The sequence below is a fragment of the Microcaecilia unicolor genome, chromosome 4, assembly GCF_901765095.1.
Source record: "Microcaecilia unicolor chromosome 4, aMicUni1.1, whole genome shotgun sequence".
Lineage (NCBI taxonomy): Eukaryota > Metazoa > Chordata > Amphibia > Gymnophiona > Siphonopidae > Microcaecilia > Microcaecilia unicolor.
In genome coordinates, this window is record NC_044034.1 from 21,716,060 (window position 1) to 21,738,606 (window position 22,547).

Genomic DNA, 22,547 nt, shown 5'->3' on the forward strand with positions numbered 1-22,547 from the left:
AGAACGTTGAGGGTGCGTTTTATTATAGTAGATGTTCTTGATACCATCTACTCTGTAACACTGATGAACAGTACGAGAAATAACTTAGAAGTTTACATGTTATAAAGCTGTATGTTGGTATGATGCTAATCTCCCTTTTCTGGGATGATTGCTAATGTTCCACTTGTTTTTCTAAAATTTCAATAAAGATTTGGAACTTTAAAAAAAAATATATATATATAGGTAACAGCACTATGTTCACCTGTTAAGATTTCTAACACCATCTGAAGCCCTTCAATTTAGATTTTCAAGGAAAACTGGCTGAAGAACGTGTTATCACCCCAAGACAAAGACCGCACAAACACAGCAATTGTGTCCTGCAAGAAATCCAATTGGTTTCCATGTCCAAACACACTCAAGTAAAAACGTTTGCAAGAGTTCAAAATTGAGGTTGTTCTGTATTCTTTCCATCCAGCTTCAGCAAGCTGTGGGCACCAGGCGAAACCTGCTCCTCTACAGCCACGGGAAACAAAAATGCCCAGCCCAACCCACCCAGCGTATGAAGGCGAAGGACCTCGGTGATGTTTATGGAGGACGACGGCTCCTGTTCTCGTTTGCCGCCCAAGGAGCCTTCAAAGAGCAGCTCAAGGTAGATGCTACCAAAAGGCCTTGAAGTGTCCCCGTATATGCTGCAGAGAAGGTTTTGCAGTTTACAGAACACTGGTATACTGTGCACATTCCTCTGGGATTCTCTATAGCACAACTTGAATATCTTCCTAATGAGATATTGCACTCTCCAGTCACCCAGCTCTGAGTCACTTCTACCTATTTGTCACCTCTGTATAAAGCTGCCTCTCTTCAGATTTCTACCGCCAACCACTGATACAGCTCTCAGAATTCCGGAGTCTCTGTGCCCTGGGGCCACATCTGACTGAGTAAATTATCTGTATTTATTCAACAAAGGAAACTTCAGAAAAGAAAGACTTCTGGTGTGCCACGGTTATACTTCAAGCTATTGAGACTTCACAGTTAACAAGGCTTGAGAGGAGGAGGAGTGGCCTAGTGGTTAGAGCACCAGTCTTGCAATCCAGAGGTGGCAGTTCAAATCCCACTGCTGCTCCTTGTGATCTTGGGCAAGTCACTTAACCCTCCATTACCTCAGGTACAAACTTAGATTGTGGGCCCTCCTTTGACAGAGAAATATCCAGTGTACCTGAATGTAACTCACCTTGAGCTACTACTGAAAAAGGTGGGAGCAAAACCTAAATCAATAAATAATCATTTTAGATTCTGTTGCTACTATTTGAGATTCTACATGGAATGTTGCTATTATTGGTGATTCTACATGGAATGTTGCCAAGTGGAGGAGTGGCCTAGTGGTTAGAGCACTGGTCTTGCAATCCAGAGGTGGCCGGTTCAAATCCCACTGCTGCTTCTTGTGATCTTGGGCAAGTCACTTAACCCTCCATTGCCTCAGGTACAAACTTAGATTGTGAGCCCTCATGGGACAGAGAAATATCCAGAGTACCTGAATGTAACTCACCTTGAGCTACTACTGAAAAAGGTGTGAGCAAAATCTAAATAAACTTAAGTTGCATGTGGAATTCCAATTGTATTCTGGATTTGTGCATGCAACTCAAGCCAATCAGCACCAATAATTGCCACTTAGTTATTGATACTAATTGGCATTAATTAGAATTTACACACAGAACTGTCCAAGTGTATTCTAAGACACATAGTTGAAAAGGGAGCATGGCGAAGGGTGTGGGATTGGCGTTTCTAAAATCTATGGCCTGGTTATAGAATACACTTGGTTTGCACCTTAGATGTCAGGCTTTACACCAGGTTTTACCCAAGCCCAGTCCTGGAGTGCCCCTTGCCAGTCAGGTTTTCAGAATATCCACTTTCGATCTGCCCACAAGGTGGTTAGAGGTGGCTATGGATGGCCAGCATTAACCAAAGAAGAGGGAGTCCAAAAGCACAAAGGTCAAAGCAGACAAGCAAAAAGCACAAGGAGACTTAAAAAATAGGACACCTCACTTACACTTTATTCACAGACCAGACACGGTCTGTGTTTTGGCAACTTTAGCCTGCATCAGAGGTCTAAATGATGGTATTTAGTTCCCAAATAAACAGATTAAAAAACCATCAAAACACATTTGCTTTTGGCGGGACTGAGTGTGTTGAGTGCGAAAATGATAACATGATGGGACGACTTCCCTATGAGGAAAGGCGAAGCATCTAGGGCTGAGACGATATGGCTGAGGGACGATATGATATTGCTCTATAAAATATATGGAGTGAAACAGGAAGACATGAATTGTTTGTTTACTCTTTCCAAAAATACTAGGACAAGGGGGCATGCAATGAAGCTACAAAGTAGTAAATTTATTAAGAATTGGAGAAACTTCTTCACTCAACATGTAATTAAACTCTGGAATCTGTTGCTAGAGAAGTTGGTAAAGGCGGTTAGCTTAGCAGGGTTTAAAAAGGGTCTGGCTGGCTTCCTAAAGGAAAGTCCATAGACCATTATTAAATTGGACTTGGGGAAAATCCACTGCTTATTTGGATAGCAGCATAAAAGGTTGAGCTTTTTTTGGGATCTTGGCCATGTATTTGTGACCTTGATTGGCCACTGTTGGAAACAGAATGCTGGGCTTCATGGGCCTTTGATCTGTCCCAGTGTGGCAATATTTATGTACTTATGTACTAAGTTCTGTTATACATTTTTGTCAGTTGGCGAGATTTTCTCCAGTTTTCTTAGTAGATGCCCATTTTGGTTTCAGCCAAAAGGCTATTTAATTGATGGCCATTGTATCATTTGGCAGAAACGTACCATGTGTTTCCGTGGAAGCCAAAAATTTGTGCTTTGTCCCGTGTTGTCCTCCTCCCCCAACCCCCCTCCTGTCTCCGAACGTGGTTGTCTCCCCCAGGCCTAACTTTTTTTTTTTTGTTACATGTGTACCCCGCGCTTTCCCCACTCATGGCAGGCTCAATGCAGCTTACATGGGGGCAATGGAGTGGTTAAGTGACTTGCCCAGAGTCACAAGGAGCTGCCTGTGCCTGAAGTGGGGAATCAGAACTCAGTTCCTCAGTTCCCCAGGACCAAAGTCCACCACCCTAACCACTAGGCCACTCCTCCACCGTTGCTACTATTTGAGAATTCTACATGTGAATGTTGCTACTATTGGAGATTCTACATGGAATGTTGCTATTCCACGAGCAACATTCCATGTAGAAGTCGGGCCCTTGCAGATCACCAATGTGGCCGCGCAGGCTTCTGCTTCTATGAGTCTGAAGTCCTGCATGTACGTGCAGGGACGTCAGACTCACAGAAGCCTGCGCAGCCTTGGAATAGCAACATTTCATGTAGAATCTCCAATAGTAGCAACATTCAATCCATGTAGAAATCTGCAATAGTATCTATTTTATTTTTGTTACATTTAGTACCCCGTCTTTCCCACTCATGGCAGGCTCAATGCGGCTTACATGGGGCAATGGAGGGTTAAGTGACTTGCCCAGAGTCACAAGGAGCTGCCTGTGCCTGAAGTGGGAATTCGAACCTCAGTTCCCTCAGTTCCCCAGGACCAAAGTCCACCACCCTAACCACTAGGCCACTCCTCCACTCCCTGGTGGTCTAGAGGTATAATCTCTCTCTCCCTTAGATGTTTGTTGTGCTGCTGGTCTGTTTAAGTGCATTTGTCTTGCATCCTTTGCTCATTTTGATCTCATATTTATTTGTTGCATTTGTATCCCACATTTTCCCACCTTTTTGCAGGCTCAATGTGGCTTAACATTATGCCGGGATGGCGATCGCCATTTCCGAAATGAGAAATACAATGTAGTATTACATTAAAGTTCATAAATGTTACAGTAAATTATAAAGTAAGTTGGATAAACAGTTTATTTCAGGCATAAGAGATAAGGGGGCAGTGGCGTACCAAGGGGGGGGGGGGGGAACGGTGGGGGCGGTCTGCCCCGGGTGCACGCCACTAGGGGGGGGGTGCCCGCGCGCCTGTCGGCTCTTCGTTTTCATGCTCCCTCTGCCCCGGAACAGGTTACCTTCCTGTTCTGGGGCAGAGGGAGCATGGAAACGAAGAGCCGACAGGCGCGCGACCCCCCCACCCCCCCCAGCGGTGTGCACCCGTGGGGGGTGCATCGGCGATCCGCCCCGGCTGTTAGCGCCCCTAGGAACGCCACTGTAAGGGGGTATGCGTTAATGTATCATTGGTGATAAGTTGATTGAAGCAACCAGGTGTTAAGAATTCAATTTTATCTGGTTCAGATAGAGTTTTGATGTTAGGTCATTAATATAACATAGTAGATGACGGCAGAAAAAGACCTGCACGGATCCATCCAGTCTGCCAACGAGGTAACTCATACGTGCCACAGTAATGATGGCTCATTATCATACGTCTTCTTGAACAGGTTAGTCTTCAGTAACTTCCGGAAGACTGTTAGGTCGTGCACACAGTTATGGAACGCACTGCCGCGCAGCTTGAAATCGATCTACGAAAGAACGAACTTCCGCTCATTACTGAAGACCCATCTCTTTAATAAAGCCTACCACAAAGATCAACCAATGTGAATATGCACAACTGTCTCTTAATATCTGCCTGTATACTATCACTGTTTCTTATCATCAAGTCGACCAAAACCCTGCAATACTAAATGTTCATTTACTAATATTCTTCCACTACTCATGATGTATTGTAAGCCACTTTGGGCCTGCAAAGAGGTGGGTACAAATGCAACAAATAAATAAAGGCCTTTGGTAGTGCATTCCACAGTTGCGTGCTGGTGTAGGAGAAGCTAGATGCATACACTGATTTATATTTAAGTCCTTTGCAACCGGGGTAGTGGAGGTTCAGGAATGTACGTGCTGATCTTTTCACTGGGTCCCATTTGGCATCTAACCAGGACTTTGTCTGCTGCTTGGGCGATCTCTTTTCAGGGAGTCCCAGCAGCGTAGCAGTGCTCATCAATCTCGCCTTCACCATTTCGGGACTCGTGTGCAGCATTTTCAGCATTCCACCGGCCCAGGATCAGACGTTGGCCCAACAAGTATGTTTTGACATTGGGTATTGAAATTGATACCACTGATGCAGGAAAACCTGGCAAGCAGATTAGAATGAATGACCCAGCTGGAAAAGGGTTACACTAAGGGAAATGTAATCTCCAAATTGGCAAACTCTACTTTGCCTGCCATTATCTATCATGGCGTGCGCCTCTCCCCAGATTTGTCAGCTGTGACAGCTAGTACACACACTGAACTACAAACCCCAGAGAGATTTGTTTGGGGCAGGCTAGCGAGGAAGGAGAATCCAGTAGCCAACAGTGATCTTGAGTTATATCCTGATGCCACAGGGGGCATGGGTATAAGGTTTAGTTTTAAGGATGGATCCTTGTGACCAGATAGTTGGGTTAAGATGAAGTCCTCATGGAATGTTACCATTATGGTACAGTTTTCCCCAAAGGTAAAACAGCCTTAGTACAGGAAATGCAATTCTTAGTTGGGTTACCAAACTGTAGTGGATTTTTTTTAATCAACAGCCTGCACAGTGAGTTTAGAGACAGACTTGAGCTTCTTCTTCAGTGCTTTGCTTGCTCTCAACGTTCATGTGCTGCTCATTCTGACAGGACAAGTAGTTGGATTTTATTTCCAGTGAGGGCTATTTCAGCAAAATTGGCTTATTAGGCAGAAGTCCTGGATCCTGATAGCATGGGAATGGCTACGTTATTCAGCCCCTTCCTGTGACATGGAGACCCTACCCTGGAGAATTTAATTGGGCAAGATTGTCAGATAACTCATTTGGGATTTTCCCTGCCTTGTTGGTGCCCTGTGGTTCAATTAGTTGGTTGTGACCGATATTAAGAGTTCATGCCTTCAGGTAATCTCAACTAGACAAAATTAAGGACAAGTCACTGATCCATGACTGACCAAAGGGTGAGGAGCTTCACATCTTAAATTTTAATCAAGCTATTGTCTGGGTGTATACTGTGGCAAGACTGGTGGAGAAAAAGGGGGGGGGCATGTCCATAAACTACCCCTCTAGCTCATGCCTAATCAGGACTGGCTTTAGAGCTGGATATGATCTAGCCCCTCCTCATATCTTGTGACCTGTGGCACTTTTAAGTGACAGCTTAAATTAGCAGAGGGTCCATCACTCACGGGGCACAAATTTACACTGAATGGGCATTAAGTGTGGTCGAGCCCAGTTGTCCATGTCCTACAGAGGAGAAATGCCAGCATTTACCTTGAGAGAGAACTGGAAACCTTGCCAATCGTGGAGCTGGCATGAGTGGCTAAGCCAACCCCCCCCCCCCCCCCTTCATCACTGAATTGCTTAATCACTCCCTGCTTAGATGGTCTGAATTATACAGCAAATGGGAGTTAACATCATGCATCCCTGAGTAGACTAGTGTTGTGATTGCCCATATTCCAGCATAAACATTTCTCCCGATATCTGGCAGATTTGGTTAATACTGACCTACAGCTACAGGAAGTTAGGTGTCTAATAACTTTCAAACTTATAACTGGCTGCATCTAGGTGGCATAGGCCGGGCATTATAGTCCAGCTACAAGCTTGATTGATCAGATTCTGCTGGTGGGGGGGGGGGGGGGGGGGGGGGGGGTCATGCTGCCATGAAGCCCAAACAAGCAGGGGAGGGGGGGGGTGGAGTTGAACTCCATTTGCTGCAGTGCAAGCTGGGTTAGCTCCCTTTGCTGTATGGTCGGGGGGGGGGGCACCCTTCATTGATGGCCACAGAGTCAGCCTTGCTGGTCTCACAGCAGGCTGGGAAATACTATGATCTGTATGTTATTAATGGTTGGCTCAGATATAGTCCGTTAACAGTGGACATCTTGATGTGAAATTTGATATTGATATATATAATTTTTAATAAAGCTATGTACGTGTTACCATCAATAATTTTGAATGTTATCTGTTCTGTGCTCAAGTTTGTGGCCCAGCCACATCTCAGGGCTGGTGAGCCGACCTGGTGGGGTTTGGTGGCATTATGGGCGAGGTATAACATGGGCAGCCGTGACAAAGTCAATAAACCCATTCGGCTTTGTAGCACAGGATCCTGATACACGCCATGATACATGAAGACAGCTCCCTTCACAGAGCTTGATGCTGGCCATGCGTCCAAGCACCGACCTTGCTGCTGAACAGCCCATTGGTCCCGGTACGATGACAGTAAACATCTGACCTCGGACATGATGGGGACCCTCTAGAATGACTGCTAGCTGCAGACTCAGATGTAACATGGGTTTCTTTCCCTTATCTCTAGGCACAGCTGGACTCAACAGCAGATCTGAGGTGTATGTACAGAATCATTGCCACAAAAATACTGTATTTAAAGTTTGTCGATTTGCCGAGCTCTTGCTCTAAACAGTGCACTAAACTATTTAGTTCTCCAGACACTCCAATTTGGACAGCAAGGTCATTCATTCTCCATCGATGGGATTAAAGAGAGGGAGACTGGTTTCTAAGTTGAACCTCCTTGTTTTTGACAGAGATGTGTTCTCGCATTGTAGGCTCAGAGCTTATTTAATTTTAGCAGACAGGACCAAAACAAAGCGTTAATAAAAAGATCTTGGATAGTACTGCAATTTTCGGAGTCATCTGCAACATAAGCCAGACCTCCAACCGAAGTTCCTGAAAAGTTGAAACATTTCTAGTGTGGACTGTTGAGAGCAGGAAGGTGAAAGCTCAGCTTTAAGAAGCAATCCATGTCACACCGACAGAGGACACCAGAATTCCCAGGGTTCTACTGTCAACTGAGAAATGGGCACAGATCATGGCATGACATCACTTCGAGATTCAAGGACACAATACAGCCTTAAGATCTGCAAGGCTGGCCTCAGAATCCCCTTGGGCAGGGTCAGATAGAGGCAGCTTGGAAGCACCAAAGGAAAAGCACTATCCACCTTACTTGGACTTTCTTGAAGGTCAATTACATCAATGACATCTTAGTTTGTACAAGTTTGCAACAACTCCCTTCATCAAGATGGGATGCTCTCAATATCAGATGCTCTTCTGCTTTGAAGTCTAATCTGTCCTATGGTTAAACCCAAGGAGGTTTGGTAACAGGAGATGGTGTGAGCCTATCTGGCCCATTATGTGGGCTGAAGCCAGTAGACGGAGCTATCAATGTCATTGTTTTGGGGGAAACCAAGATGACAGCAACTGCATTAGGAAGAATTAAAACCACCTTGGGAGGAGCGGGTGGAGACCAGCTTCAGCCTTGTGACATGGTGCCGACGCCTGTTATCAAGCCTCCGACTTCACATAACCCAACTAATTGTTATATTTTTGTGATCCAGTTTTCAAACGTTCTGCCAACAATGGTGCCGAGACTGATGTCCTGGTTTTCTTCACTGCATGCCAGTCTAAGAAAGCGAGTGCAAAAAGATCCAGCATGCCCAGGGTGGAAAACCCAGACAGGTTCAGTCTGTACCAGCACAGACTGGGTAACCCTAGTAACAGTGCATATGGCATACACAGCACAGGCATAGTGTAAGTGACACAGCACAAACTGTTTCCCCCAATCCCATGCTAACACAGGGCTTCATTTCAAACATGATCACTGGCTCAGGGGCCACGCCAGTCAGTTTGCCCTTGAAAATATCAAAACTGCATCGCTTATGGAGCAGTAGCTGCAGACCTAAGCTGTTCTCTTCTAGACAACCACTAATGCTGGCTTATAAAAAGAGAAAAAAAAAAAAAAAAAAAGTCAAAGCGGCCAGGTCTGCAGCTTGAGCAGAACAACTTGGCCGCTGGCACCCCCTCTCCCACTGACCGTAAGAGCTACTTTTTGTTCCCCCTACACAGCCACCCTGCTCAGAGCCCTCGTTACGGCAATGGGCTTGAGCTTCCAAAGAGAAGCAGGGTGCCCAGGATTACATCACTGAAATTATTTCTACATAAAAAGGTGCCTTGTTATCCTATGCAGCGTGGTATCTACTCCAGGAATAAGAACAAGGCATGAGGCTGGGTTAAAAATCACACCACGAAGCACGGACATGGGAGAGAGGCAGCTGCTCGAACCACCATCTGCATGTTACAGCAGACGGACCCTTATGCCGTCAGCGTTCCAACAATAAAATGATTATAATCTTTACTCGCAGCACGAGGGCAGGATGCCTTGGTGAAAGGACAATAGCAAATCCCCCAGCAGCAGGGTAGGTTTGCATGATTTTTTCATCCAGGGATGCACACACTTGTGTTCTGGAGGGCCGCTTAACATCTAACCAATAAGCCTCGGGCACAGACATTCCCATATATTTGTTCCAGGGATCAACTTGATTTGCTTAGTCTGATCATCCTATAACCCAGACCTCCGAGCTCCAAGAGCTGGCGTCCTGAAACACAGCTGTAACTGACTGCGCCAGTAAAACAACCCGCGCCTGATCTGAAGGATCTGTCACACAGCCCCTGGGCACCAGGCCAACAAACCAAGCAGCTCACTGCCCTTCACAGTGTCAATTTTTCTTCGCTTGGAAGCAAGCTTGGGGGTGGGGTTGGGGGGGGGGAGGCTTTGACAGTATAGGCTATAATTCTCTGGTTTACATTAGGATTGATAAAAGACTTTCCTCAGAATTCTGCATATATTCCTAAAAGGAAATCGCTGGGAAACTGCAAGCTTTCCACAGAGCCCGACTATTCTTGTTTTGAGAACACTTTCTAATGTGTGCTAGTGAGGACATCCACCCACGCTTCAGATGGGGAAGGGGGAAGTCAATGACTGATGGGAAGAGAGCCAGGGCCTGCTATTTTGTTTTGTTTTTTTATTGTCCGAGATCAGGTTAACATTTTAGGTGCTAAAATTCAAGTCAGGTCTTATATAACACTAATATTCCCCGTTCGGAGGTGTTCAGTGTGGTTCACATCATTAAGTGGGACAATTGCAGAATACAGTTTTACAAACCTGTTAGATTAAAATCAAGTCTTAAGGGGGTCAATGGAATCACTGTACTACTTATCACTTCTATAGCGCTACATGGCATACGCAGCACTGTACACCATACACGAAAAGACAGTCCCTGCTCAAAGAGCTCACAATCTAAATAGGACAGGCAAACAGGCAGAACAACTAAGAGGTAAGGGAATTCAAGAGGTGGGGATAAAAGGGTGCAGGGCAAGTGAGTAGTGGTTAGGAGTCAAAAGCAGCGTTAAAGAGGTGGGCTTTTAGCCTGGATTTGAAAACGGCCAAAGACGGGGCTAGACGTACAGGCTCGGGAAGTGTATTCCAGGCGTGAGGTGCCGCAAGATAAAATGAACAGAGTCTGGAATTAGCAGTAGAGGAGAAGGGACAGACAAGAGATTTATCCACAGAACGGAGTTCCCGAGGGGACGTAGGGAGAGACAAGAGTGGAGAGGTACTGGGGAGTGGTAGAGTGAATGCACTTATAGGTCAGTAAGAGAAGTTTGAATTGAATGCGGAAACGGATAGGGCCAGTGAATGACTTGAGGAGAGGGCTAATGTGAGCATAACGATTTTGGCGGAAAATTAGTAGCGCAGCAGAGTTTTGAACTGATTGCAGAGGAGAGAGATGGCTAGGTGGGAGGCCGGTGAGAAGCAGGTTGCAATAATCTAGGCGAGAGAGAGGTGATAAGAGTGTGGATGAGGGTTCTGGTAGAGTGCTCGGAGATGAAGGGACGGAGTTTGCTGATGTTAAAGAGAAAGAAACGACAGGTTTTGGCAATCTGCTGAATGTGAGCAGAGAAGGAGAGAGAGGTCGAAGATGACCCCAAGGTTACGAGCTGATGAGACAGGGAGAATGAGAGTGCCATCCACAGAAATAGAGAAAGGGGGAAGGGAGAGGTAGGTTTAGGGGGAAAGATGAGAAGCTCGGTTTTGGCCATGTTAAGTTTCAGATGACGCTGAGACACCCAGACAGCGATATCAGATAGGCAGGCGGATACATTGGTCCGGATGCCGGGGGTAGAGAGGTAGATCTGGGAGTCGTCAGCGTACACATGGTGTTGAAAGCCATGGAATGATATCAGAGAGCCAAGGGGAGAAGAACTAAGATGAAAGACAAATGTCCTATTTCATGGAACAACCTAATGGCTAGTGCCGTGGCCTGAGCACGAGGGTAACCGATTCGATTTGCAGTTCCTTGTGACTCTGGACAAGTCACTCAACCCTCCATCACCCCAGATACAAAACAAGTACCTGTATATAATTAAGTCACTTTGATAGGATCAGTTCTTATCCCCTTCACTTACTAAGATACTGGGCTTCACAGTGTACCTCAAGGATCCCCCTACCAAGAAACACACTTCAACTGCACTCTACCTGCCTACCAGGACTCCCATTTTAAAAGATACTGGACAAAGGTGGGGGGGGGGGGGGAAGACAGCAATCAGGAAAATACATTTACTCCTTGCAGGAGGTTCAGCTGCACATTTCTGAAGTCTCACAGCAGTCAAGACCATAAGAAGCTTAACTACCTCGTACTGTAAAACACATCATAATTGGGGCTTCTATGCTTAGAGGTTTGTAAGTTGTAAATTTAGCTTTTTATATTCTAGTTCATTAGGGGCCCTGAAGGTAAAAGGTCATTTTTATTGTCTGTGCAGGAAAAGGATTCGAGACAAACCAGGGGAGAAAGTCTAGTGTTTCCCACTGTTTAGCAAATAAACAACTATTTATGGGTGCAAGTCCAGGAAGCAACATAGTAAATGATGGCAGATAAAAGACCTGAACGGTTCATCCAGTCTGCCCAACAGGGGGACGGAGGGGGCTCCTGACTTTTGCAGTGGTCTTCATTAATATTTAAGCTGGGGCCACTTTTGAATTCTAACAAGCATGAGAGCCTCCAATATTTTCCTAGTCAGGACCACTGACCAGTGTAGGTCAATGACATCCATCCCCCACCAACCCACCTTAGAACTTCAGGGGGGGGGGGGGGGGAGATCCACACGGCATTTCTAACTGCATTCTCCTGCCCTGTCCTTCAAGCATGCAGCTCAATATTCATTTCTCTTCCCCACCAACTTTCCCCTTTCTGTCCAGAGCCTGAGTAGAGAGGCAGAATAGCAGAAAACAAAGACAGAACGACAATGGGGGCCTTGTATAGAGCAGCACTGGATTAAGTCTAGAAATTTGTAGTAGAGACGGATAGAGGTGAAATAATATTTCTCAGGAGTTCGATTCTAATGTTGGCAGCTGAAACGTATCCTAAGCAACATGGACAGGAACCAGTGATGCACATAAACGGACTAGATGGTCTCTATCACGTTACTTTCTACGTTGCTAAAAATAAAATTAACAAAAAGAGGGGGGGGGAGATAAAGAAAAACTCCACCGAAGGGGGACCTAGCGAAACCCGTTCCTGCCAGCGATCCCACCTGCCCAGCACAGAACCGCATCCTGGAAAGAAGTACTACTACTACTTAACATTTCTAGAGCGCTACTAGGTTACGCAGCGCTGTACAATTTAACAAAGAGAGACAGTCCCTGCTCAAAGAGCTTACAATCTAATAGATAAGAGTGAGACAAATAGGACAATCAAGCCATTGTGACATCACTGATGAGGTTGGCTCTTAGGCATTGGTGGAATGAGGCATTATGACATCACAATCTCAGCTCTGGTTAAATCACTGCTATATGTAATACTACTACTACTACTTAACATTTCTAGAGCGCTACCAGGTTACGCAGCGCTGTACAATTTAACAAAGAGAGACAGTCCCTGCTCAAAGAGCTTACAATCTAATAGACAAGTGAACGGTCGGTCCGATCGGGGCAGTCAAATTGGGGCAGTCTGGATTCACTGAACGGTAAGGGTTAGGTGCCGAACGCAGCATTGAAGTAAACGGGGGAATCCTAAACGCACGATACCAACTTTGTTCTACGTCCCATCACATCCTCTATAAAGGAGAGGGGGGGGGGGGGGGAACAGAACCCAGCACCCCTCCACCCGGGGTGCCCGCAGAGGAGAAGCTGCTCCTTACCTGCCGGACCTTCCCCGAACTGCGACCAGCTCTTCCAGACAATAAGCCGAAAGGATACTGTAACACACACGGATAGGAAGGATACCGCGCAGCCGGCTTTATGAATGAGCCGCTACGGCCACGTCACATTCGCTTTCACTGCCCCCTTTGTGACGTCACAGAAAGGGCGGCCTGACGATGAGTCTTTCAACCGCAATGTATTATCTGGCTGAATTTTTTTTGTAAAACAGAAAGCGCCCTCTCCTGATTATAATGCTATCCTTACAAACTATAAATTACAACAATAACAACAACAGAAAACCAAACCTTAAATAAACACCTCTCAGAACGTGTGCTGTTTCTTACTAGTAGGCATTACATACCATACATACAAAACATCAACCCGCCAGGAAAAAAAAACTGGAAACTGTCTGGGGAAAGAGATACAGAAAACACTGCTCTAGATTAACATTTGCATGGAGTAATCGAAGAATACAGGGGTCCTTTTACTAAGGTACGCAGAAAAGTGGCCTGCGCAGGTGTAGACGCCTAAATTGGACGCGCACAGGTTCCTTTTTCAGCGCACCTGCAAAAAAGGCCCCTTTTTTGGGGATGAAAATGGATGTGCGGCAAAATGAAAATTGGCGCGTGTCTATTTTGGGCCTGAGACCATACTGCCACCTATGGATTTAGCAGTAAGGTCTCGTGCGTTAACAGTCAGCGCGCGTGTACAATGCAGATTACTGCCTGGTTAGCGCCATGCGCCAGAAATTTTCCGTCGCGTGTAAAAAACGAAATAACTGCCCGGGACACGCGGTAGCCGGGCGGTAGTTCCAAATTGGCACACATTGGGTGCACGTAGGCGCCTACTCGGCTTAGTAAAAGGGCCCCACAGAGAATGAAATGTTGATCAGTGTTCAAAATGTGTTGTATAGTTTATCCGTATATCATTTATGACAGCCTTCGTGGAACATAGGGCTCATTTCCAAAGCACTTAGACTTACACAGTTCCATAGGTCTAAGTGCGTTGAAAATATACCGCTATATGACTTATATTTAAAGTTTTGCTTTATATTTCTGTTCCGAAGTCCATAAAGCTCTATGAGCTAAAAAGTATAGAGACTGGAGCAAACTGGCTGACAGGGTTGGTCTAGTAACTCTTGTCCAAAAATGATCCAATGATATTGAATATGATGTTAGGTTCAAATCTGCAGTCCAGTGAGAAATCAGTTTATTATCTGATTTAAATACAGAATGAGTAATCAGTTTATAAATAGATTATACTATTTTACCTTCAGTTACCAATTTAGTACTAGATAGAAACATAGAAACATGATGGCAGATAAAGGCCATATGACCCATCCAGTCTGCCCATCCTCTCTAACCCCTAATTCTTCCTGTTCATAAGTGATCCCACATGCTTATCCCATGCCTTTTTAAATTCTGGAACAGTCCTCGACTCCACCACCTCCACCGGGAGGCCATTCCACGCCTCCTCCACCATCCTTTCTGTGAAATAATACTTCCTTAGGGCGTGCAAGTGGCAGATGAAGTTCAAGTTGACAAGTGCAAAGTGATGCATGTGGGTAAGAGGAACCCGAATTATAGCTACGTCTTGCAAGGTTCCGCGTTAGGAGTTACGGATCAAGAAAGGGATCTGGGTGTCGTCGTCGATGATACGCTGAAACCTTCTGCTCAGTGTGCTGCTGCGGCTAGGAAAGCGAATAGAATGTTGGGTGTTATTAGGAAGGTATGGAGTCCAGGTGTGCGGATGTTATAATGCCGTTGTATCGCTCCATGGTGCGACCGCACCTGGAGTATTGTGTTCAGTACTGGTCTCCGTATCTCAAAAAAGATATAGTAGAATTGGAAAAGGTACAGCGAAGGGCGACGAAAATGATAGTGGGGATGGGACGACTTTCCTACGAAGAGAGGCTGAGAAGGCTAGGGCTTTTCAGCTTGGAGAAGAGACGGCTGAGGGGAGATATGATAGAAGTGTATAAAATAATGAGTGGAATGGATCGGGTGGATGTGAAGCGACTGTTCACGCTATCCAAAAACTAGGACTAGAGGGCATGAATTGAAGCTACAGTGTGGTAAATTTAAAACGAATCGGAGAAAATTTTTCTTCACCCAACGTGTAATTAGACTCTGGAATTCGTTGCCGGAGAACGTGGTACGGGCGGTTAGCTTGACGGAGTTTAAAAAGGGGTTAGATAGATTCCTAAAGGACAAGTCCATAGACCGCTATTAAATGGACTTGGAAAAATTCCGCATTTTTAGGTATAACTTGTCTGGAATGTTTTTACGTTTGGGGAGCGTGCCAGGTGCCCTTGACCTGGATTGGCCACTGTCGGTGACAGGATGCTGGGCTAGATGGACCTTTGGTCTTTCCCAGTATGGCACTACTTATGTACTTATGTACTTATGTACTCCTAAGCCTGTTCCCTCTTATCTTTGCCATATTCCCCCTCATTCCAGAGCTCTCCTTCTTTTGAAAAAGGCTCTCTTCCTGTACACAAATGCCCTTGAGATATTTAACGTTTCTATCATGTCTCCTCTCTCCCTCCTCTCTTCCAGCGTATACATGTTGAGGTTCATAAGCCTGTCCCTATAATTTTTGCATTCAAGACCGCTTACTAATTTTGTAGCTGCCCTCTGGACCAACTCCATCCTGTTTATATCTTTCCGTAGGTGCGGTCTCTAGAACTGCACGCAGTAGTCCAAATGAGGCCTCATACAACACAGACTTATACTGAGCATATATATATTGAAGATGTATCTGTAGTGTATTTATATTCTATATTTCACAACGCTGGATACACCACAAAGGGAACATCTTTATCGGTCTTCTTTTAATCATCTCAGTCATTTGTAGCCAATTAAATATCATGATGAAGATAAATTTATATTTAACAGTGAGAGCATTGAATGTAGGTTTGTGGATAAGATCCAATTCCATAATTGACTAAGAAATTGTATTATGATTGATGAGAAATCTAGGCAGTGGTGTTCCTAGGCTGGCTGACACCCAGAGCGGATCGCCGATGTGCCCCCCCCCTGGTGAAATTACACCTCCCCCGGGTGCATTTTTACCTGCTGGGGGGGGGGGGTGCCACGCGCCTGTCGGCTCCGAGTCCGCTCGTTCCCTGCTGCTCCCTCTGCCCTGGAACAGGAAGTAACCTGTTCCACGCGGAGGGAGCAGCAGGGAGGGAACGAGCAGACTCGGCCAACAGGTGCGCGGCACCCCCCCCCCCAGCGGTGTGCACCCGGGGCGAACCGCCCCCACCTTGGTACACCACTGAATCTAGGATTATACTGCCATATGAGATGTATGCCATCTATCTGTATCCATACATGTGTCAATAAACAAGTAGATTGAGTATCTAAATATAATTTGAAATTGACATATATGATGGAGGAATACACAATGTAATAGTTGTATAGGGATAGGAGATAATACATTTTGTTCAAGCTGTAACCAATTAATTGATTTGTAAATGCAAAGGTCTTCTTGTAATTTTGACTTTGAAAATGCCCTGAGTACTTGAAGAACAGGATCACCCTCTATTCACCTCCTAGGACAGTAAGGTCCTCCCACGTAATTCCTAACCACACCCTCTCCAAAATGCCTGAAAGGCTCCGCTTAACACAAAACTATCTCTACTTCAGGAAGCAGCTGAAAGCTTGGCTCTTCAGGCCTTTAATGGAAGAAGTAACTAACTTGTTACTACTACTACTACTACTTAACATTTCTAGAGCGCTACTAGGTTTACGCAGCGCTGTACAGTTTAACGAAGGACAGTCCCTGCTCGAAGGAGCTTACAATCTAAAGGACGAAATGTCAAGTTGGGGCAGTCAAGATTTCCTGAATAGAGGTGTAGTAGTTAGGTGCCGAAGGCGACATTGAAGAGGTGGGCTTTGAGCAAGGATTTGAAGGTGGGCAGGGGGGGGCCTGGCGTATCTCAGGGAGTTTATTCCAAGCATGGGGTGAGGTGAGGCAGAAAGGGCGGAGCTCACACACACAAGGAGTGACACAGGCTGCACATACTGCAGCAGGACATGTTTATCCACTCCTACCCTTGCTGAGATAATATTTAATCACCTCTGTAACCTCATGTGCAACCTTCTTTAAATCAGTCACCTTATTTTCTAACGCCGCTTACTCTCTTACCTATCTACATGTTCCAACTTTGCTTATACCCTACACTATTAAAATATTTTATTATGCATTGTGTTGACACTATGCCATACTTTGTATTATCTGAATATTTTTACTGCTGTAATTGTGTATTGCCTATATACATTGGCAATGTATATAGGCTTGTATGTTTAAAACACTCGCTGTCTTGAGAAAGACGCAGAGGTAAAAATAGAAATAAAGCTTCTGAAAAGGGCGCTGCGTATGTCTAGTAGCGCTATAGAAATGATAAGTAGTAGTAGTTTCTATAAGATTTTTTTTTTTTACCTACCCCACATCTTCTCCCTCTTCTCTGTGGCATCCCGGCATCTGCGCTCCTGTCCCTGAACTCCATCCCTCCCTGATGTGGGTACAGCTTAGATGATGTTTTGCTCTCCATTAACGTCATTTCTGTTTTATGATGTAATTGGAACGCACGCTGTGGAACACATATTTCTTGCAGCATTTTGTTGTGCTTTTTAAGCTGTTTAATATATTTTTTTCAAGTGGACATGCAGTGATCTGTGCCAGAACCGGTGGTGGGAAGCGGGGCTGGTGGTTGGGAGGCGGGGATAGTGCTGGGCAGACTTATACGGTCTGTGCCAGAGCTGGTGGTGGGAGGTGGGACTGGTAGTTGGGAGGCGGGGATAGTGCTGGGCAGACTTATACGGTCTGTGCCAGAGCCGGTGGTGGGAGGCGGGGCTGGTGGTTGGGAGGCGGGGATAGTGCTGGCCAGACTTATACAGTCTGTGCCAGAGCCGGTGGTGGGAGGTGGGACTGGTAGTTGGGAGGCGGGGATAGTGCTGGGCAGACTTATACGGTCTGTGCCAGAGCCGGTGGTGGGAGGCGGGGCTGGTGGTTGGGAGGCGGGGATAGTGCTGGCCAGACTTATACAGTCTGTGCCAGAGCCGGTGGTGGGAGGTGGGACTGGTAGTTGGGAGGCGGGGATAGTGCTGGGCAGACTTATACGGTCTGTGCCAGAGCCGGTGGTGGGAGGCGGGGCTGGTGGTTGGGAGGCGGGATAGTGCTGGCCAGACTTATACGGTCTGTGCCCTGAAGAGGACAGGTACAAATCAAGGTAGGGTATACCCAAAAAGTAGCACATATGAGTTTACCTTGTTGGGCAGACTGGATGGACCATGCAGGTCTTTTCTGCTGGCATCTACTATGTTACTATGTATGATCTGGTAGTCAGGTATTTTTATATAAATTTTTTTGGGTTTTTTTTGTTTGTTTTGAAGGTTTTTAATCTTGTCATTTTTGCACTTCAGCTCACCTTAGGATTGCTTTGCTACTTTTTTTTTATTAAACCAAATAATTTTTTGAGTAAGGTTGCATACCATTAGAAGTGCTTTTAAAATCTTGTTAGCTGTTTTTATAGCTTTAGCATTTAAAAAGAAATTGTCGCCTTTGAGCCCTGTGCAGTCTCTATATCAGGACAGTCGCAGTGAGACGATGGCAGATTCACCACATGCTGTTGTTGCTTTGGAGGAAAGGTAAATAGATATTTTTGATTTGGTTTGGCAGGCTCACTTCTGTGGAGCAAATCCTTGCTGAGGTGCTGGTTTAATGATGTTTTTAATACTGTTTTGAACAGCTGCTTTTTCTCTCTATTTCTGTGTGGTTCGACCCAGTAGGTGATATTCTGAGACAACACCTTTGGGATAGGTGACTAGTCATAATGATTCCTACTGCATGCTCACATTCACAGTTGTTTTATCAAATAATGTATGTGTGTGTGTTTAAGTTTATGTTTTGTACACATGCATGCTTTACGGTATGTACCATTTATGTGTATTATTTATTTTTACTGTTTTTTTGTAATGGTTTTATCATTTATACTGTTTTTTTTAAATAGTTTTATAATTTATACTATATATTTTATGTATTTACTTAACAGTACTATTACAAGCCCCTGATGCAGCCTTTGATAGGGTGAAACGTAGCCATGTAGGGCTTTTATTTATTTATCATTTTATGTGGTGAATAAATTAGACATTGTAATTTTATTCCTGCGATCTGTTGTTGTTTTTTTTTTCTCCGAGGTGGGTTCCTAGGACAGATTTGGGTACCTCTGTTCTTTGAGCCTTTGTCATGCTCTGTGTTCAAGTCAGGCCCATAACTAGGTGATCCCTGGCTCCCATGGGTTCCACATGTAGGTATTGCCCAAGCAACTTTTGTTCTAGAATGGTGCCAGGTTTGTGGAACCCATTACTATCAAAACTGAAGGCTAAAATGAAACACAGTTCCATTGGTTATTGAAGACTTGGTTATTTTTCCAAATTTGAGGTAATTCCTAATAGATGTGGAAACATAGGGCATCTTTTACAAAGGCGCACTCACGTTTTTAGCGCGCGCTAAAATTGTGCGTGCACTAAATGTTAGAGATTCCCATAGGAATGCATTGGCGTCCCTAACGTTTAGCACTCCCACAATTTTAGCGTGCGCCAAAAACGTCAGCGTGCCTTAGTAAAAGACCCTCACAATTTGATAGGCTGTTTGTATTATGTTTTTTTTGTTTTGCTATTTTGATTTGATGTTATGATGTTTTTTTCCTACTATGAAATCCACCTTGTACTTTCTTTGGAACGGTAAGTTTTTAAAAGAAATTAAGAAGAGCTGTTTCCCGACTCCTCCCACAACTAGAGGGAAATACACAGTGGGTGTTGGAAAGAAGAGGCAGACTACGACGGGCAACAATAGTAACATAGTAGATGACGGCAGAAAAAGACCTGCACGGTCCATCCAGTCTGCCCAACAAGATAAACTCATAGGTGCCACTTTCTACTACTACTACTTAACATTTCTAGAGCGCTACTAGGGTTACGCAGCGCTCTACAAATTAACAAAGAAGGACGGTCCCTGCTCAAAGGAGCTTACAATCTAAATACTAAATGTCAAGTTGGGGCAGTCTAGATTTCCTGAGTTGAGGTGTAGTGGTTAGGTGCCGAAGGCGACATTGAAGAGGTGGGCTTTGAGCAGTGATTTGAAGATGGGCAGGGAGGGGGCCTGGCGTATGGGCTCGGGGAGTTTGTTCCACGCATGGGGTGAGGCGAGGCAGAAAGGGCGGAGCCTGGAGTTGGCGGTGGTGGAGAAGGTACTGAAAGGAGGGATTTGTCTTGAGAGCGGAGGTTACGGGTAGGAATAAGGGAGATGAGGGTTGAGAGGTAAGGAGGGGCTGCAGATCGAGTGCATTTGTAGGTTAGTAGCAGAAGCTTGAACTGAATGCGGTACCTGATCGGAAGCCAATGAAGTGACTTGAGGAGAGGGGTGATATGAGTGTATCGGTTCAGGCGGAAGATAAGACATGCAGCAGAGTTCTGAACAGACTGAAGGGGGGATACCTGACCTTGTGTATACCTGACCTTGATTTGTATCTACCATTTTCAGGGCACAGACCGTAGAAGTCTGCCCAGCACTAGCCCCGCCTCCCAACCACCAGCCCCGCCTCCCACCACCGGCTCTGCCACCCAATCTGCCACCCAATGATTCCCCTTACAACCAGGGCTTTTTTTGAGGGGGTTCTTGGGGGTACTGAGTACCGGCACCTTTTCCATTGTCTGCTAAAATTGACCCATGGACCCCAAGTTTTAATGAAAGAGCTCGGGCTCTACACACCAATTCTGCCTTGTCATAGATTCTGTGACTGGTTGCAGGGGGTCTGGCTATTGTGGGATGGGTCCATCAGTGATCACCTCACCCCTGAAGGGTGGCCTTAGCATTTGAGTACCGGCACCTTTTTTGCTAGTAAAACACACTGCTTACAACACACATACATTCTCACTTGCTGTCAGCAGCTGGTTTACCAGAATAAAATATGCCTCGGGAGCCATTTTGTTATTTGGGTCTTAGACACATGCATATTTTGCTTATGTCTTAATCCTGCCCTGTGCGCAACAATGTTAAGAAGTGTAACTCTGCTTTTTCTTCAACCTTTCCAAAATCAATCCCTCCCTTTCTGAACCATACCATCCAAACTCTTATCTGCTCTCACCTCCTCCTGCCTAGACTTCTACAACTTGATGCTCACAAGTCTATTGTTAACGGTCTCTCTCCAGTTATTAAGATCTCGGCAGTGCTACTCATCTATTTCCAATGCTGACGAACCATTTAACTCATGTTATGTTATGTATACAGGACTTATTGCCCGCAAATACCAATACACGTTCATTGTGGATCACAAATCAATACAACAAATTGAGACATAACCTCAGGGACTGCATACTATCATGAAACAACATCATAATCAGAGTTATAAAAATACATCACAGATACTCCTAATCAATCTGAAAATTAATGGCTCCCTATCTGCTTCTGTATGTAACCCTGGTTGCCCCTCAGTCGAGGCCACTGGCTAAGCTACCTGGGTCACGTACCCAGGACCAGGGCTCACAAAATCAGATTTTACTTCAGTTGAACTGAGCCCAGGCTGGGGCCAGATTAACTCCAGTAGGCCGAAGGCAGAGGTGTGCTGGAGGCAGCTTGCAGCGCCCGCAAGATCCATTTGTTAATTTTTTAGGAATTTTGGGAGTCAGTTGTTAAAGTAAGCTGCTTCAAGAACCGGCTCCCAAAATTTGGGATCGGGTGACTTGGGTCCCCTCCTGGCAGTGACGTCCTCCTCCCCAGTGGGCTCGGCATCTTCTGCCATCACCGCTACTGCCATGCAGTACCTCTCTGATCTCTCTCTCTGTCCTCCCCTCGCCCTCACCTCCTTGTCTTTTGCGTCAATTAATTTCGTTTAAACAGTGCTGGCACACGTCAACAGGAACGGGCTGCTTCAACCAATCCCGGGGGCCTTCCTTCAGCCCTCAGGGGTGGGATATGCTGAAGGAAGACCCCTGGGATTGGCTGAAGCAACCTGCTTTTTGACGTGTGCCAGCACTGCTTAAAAAATGAATTGCGGCAGAAGAGGCAAGGAGGTGCAGGGGGAGGACAAAGAGGGAAAGAGCAGAGGGGTGCTGGTTCAGGTGGGGCAATGAGGCAGGCAGATACTGCGCTGTGGTAGGGGGCAACAAGGGACCACAGATAGCCAGTTAGGTACTGCATGGGGAAGAGGGCGAGGTGGAGGGATGGAGTCAGGGACCGATGTGCTGCATCAAGAGAGGCAAGGAGGGAGAGAGGTGCTGCATGATGGGGGTCAAGGAAAGAGAGAGGTGCTGCATTGGGGGAGTGGACAACAGCAACAACATGAGGGAGACAGATACTGAATGGGCGGGCAAGGAGGGAGGGAGGGGCTGTATCAAGAGCGGTAGGAAGGGACAGAGGTGCTGCATCAGGGGTGGGAGCAAGGAGGAACAGAGGTGCTGCATCAGGAAGGGGCAGTGGTACTGCATTGGTGCTGGACAGGAAGAAAGAGATTAATTGAGGGGAATAAGGAAGGGAGAGGGCACAGAGAGGGAAAGAGCAGAGGGGTGCTGGTTCAGGTGGGGCAATGAGGC

At 45.8% G+C, this 22,547-nt stretch overlaps 2 protein-coding genes across 3 annotated transcripts in view; one reads left to right on the forward strand and one right to left on the reverse strand.

Moving 5' to 3' along the window:
- Positions 1-13,030, reverse strand: part of RELT (RELT TNF receptor) — an 81,700-nt gene extending 68,670 nt beyond the window's left edge. For both annotated transcript variants that reach the window (XM_030200025.1, XM_030200024.1), the window contains exon 1: positions 12,951-13,030. The gene's annotated coding sequence lies outside the window, so the exon portion shown is untranslated. The remainder of the gene's footprint in view (positions 1-12,950) is intronic.
- Positions 7,125-22,547, forward strand: part of TSNAX (translin associated factor X) — a 75,818-nt gene continuing 60,395 nt past the window's right edge. The window contains 2 exon segments of the mRNA XM_030199756.1: positions 7,125-7,170; positions 8,312-8,458. Of these exon segments, the coding sequence (XP_030055616.1) occupies positions 7,125-7,170; positions 8,312-8,458 (193 nt within the window).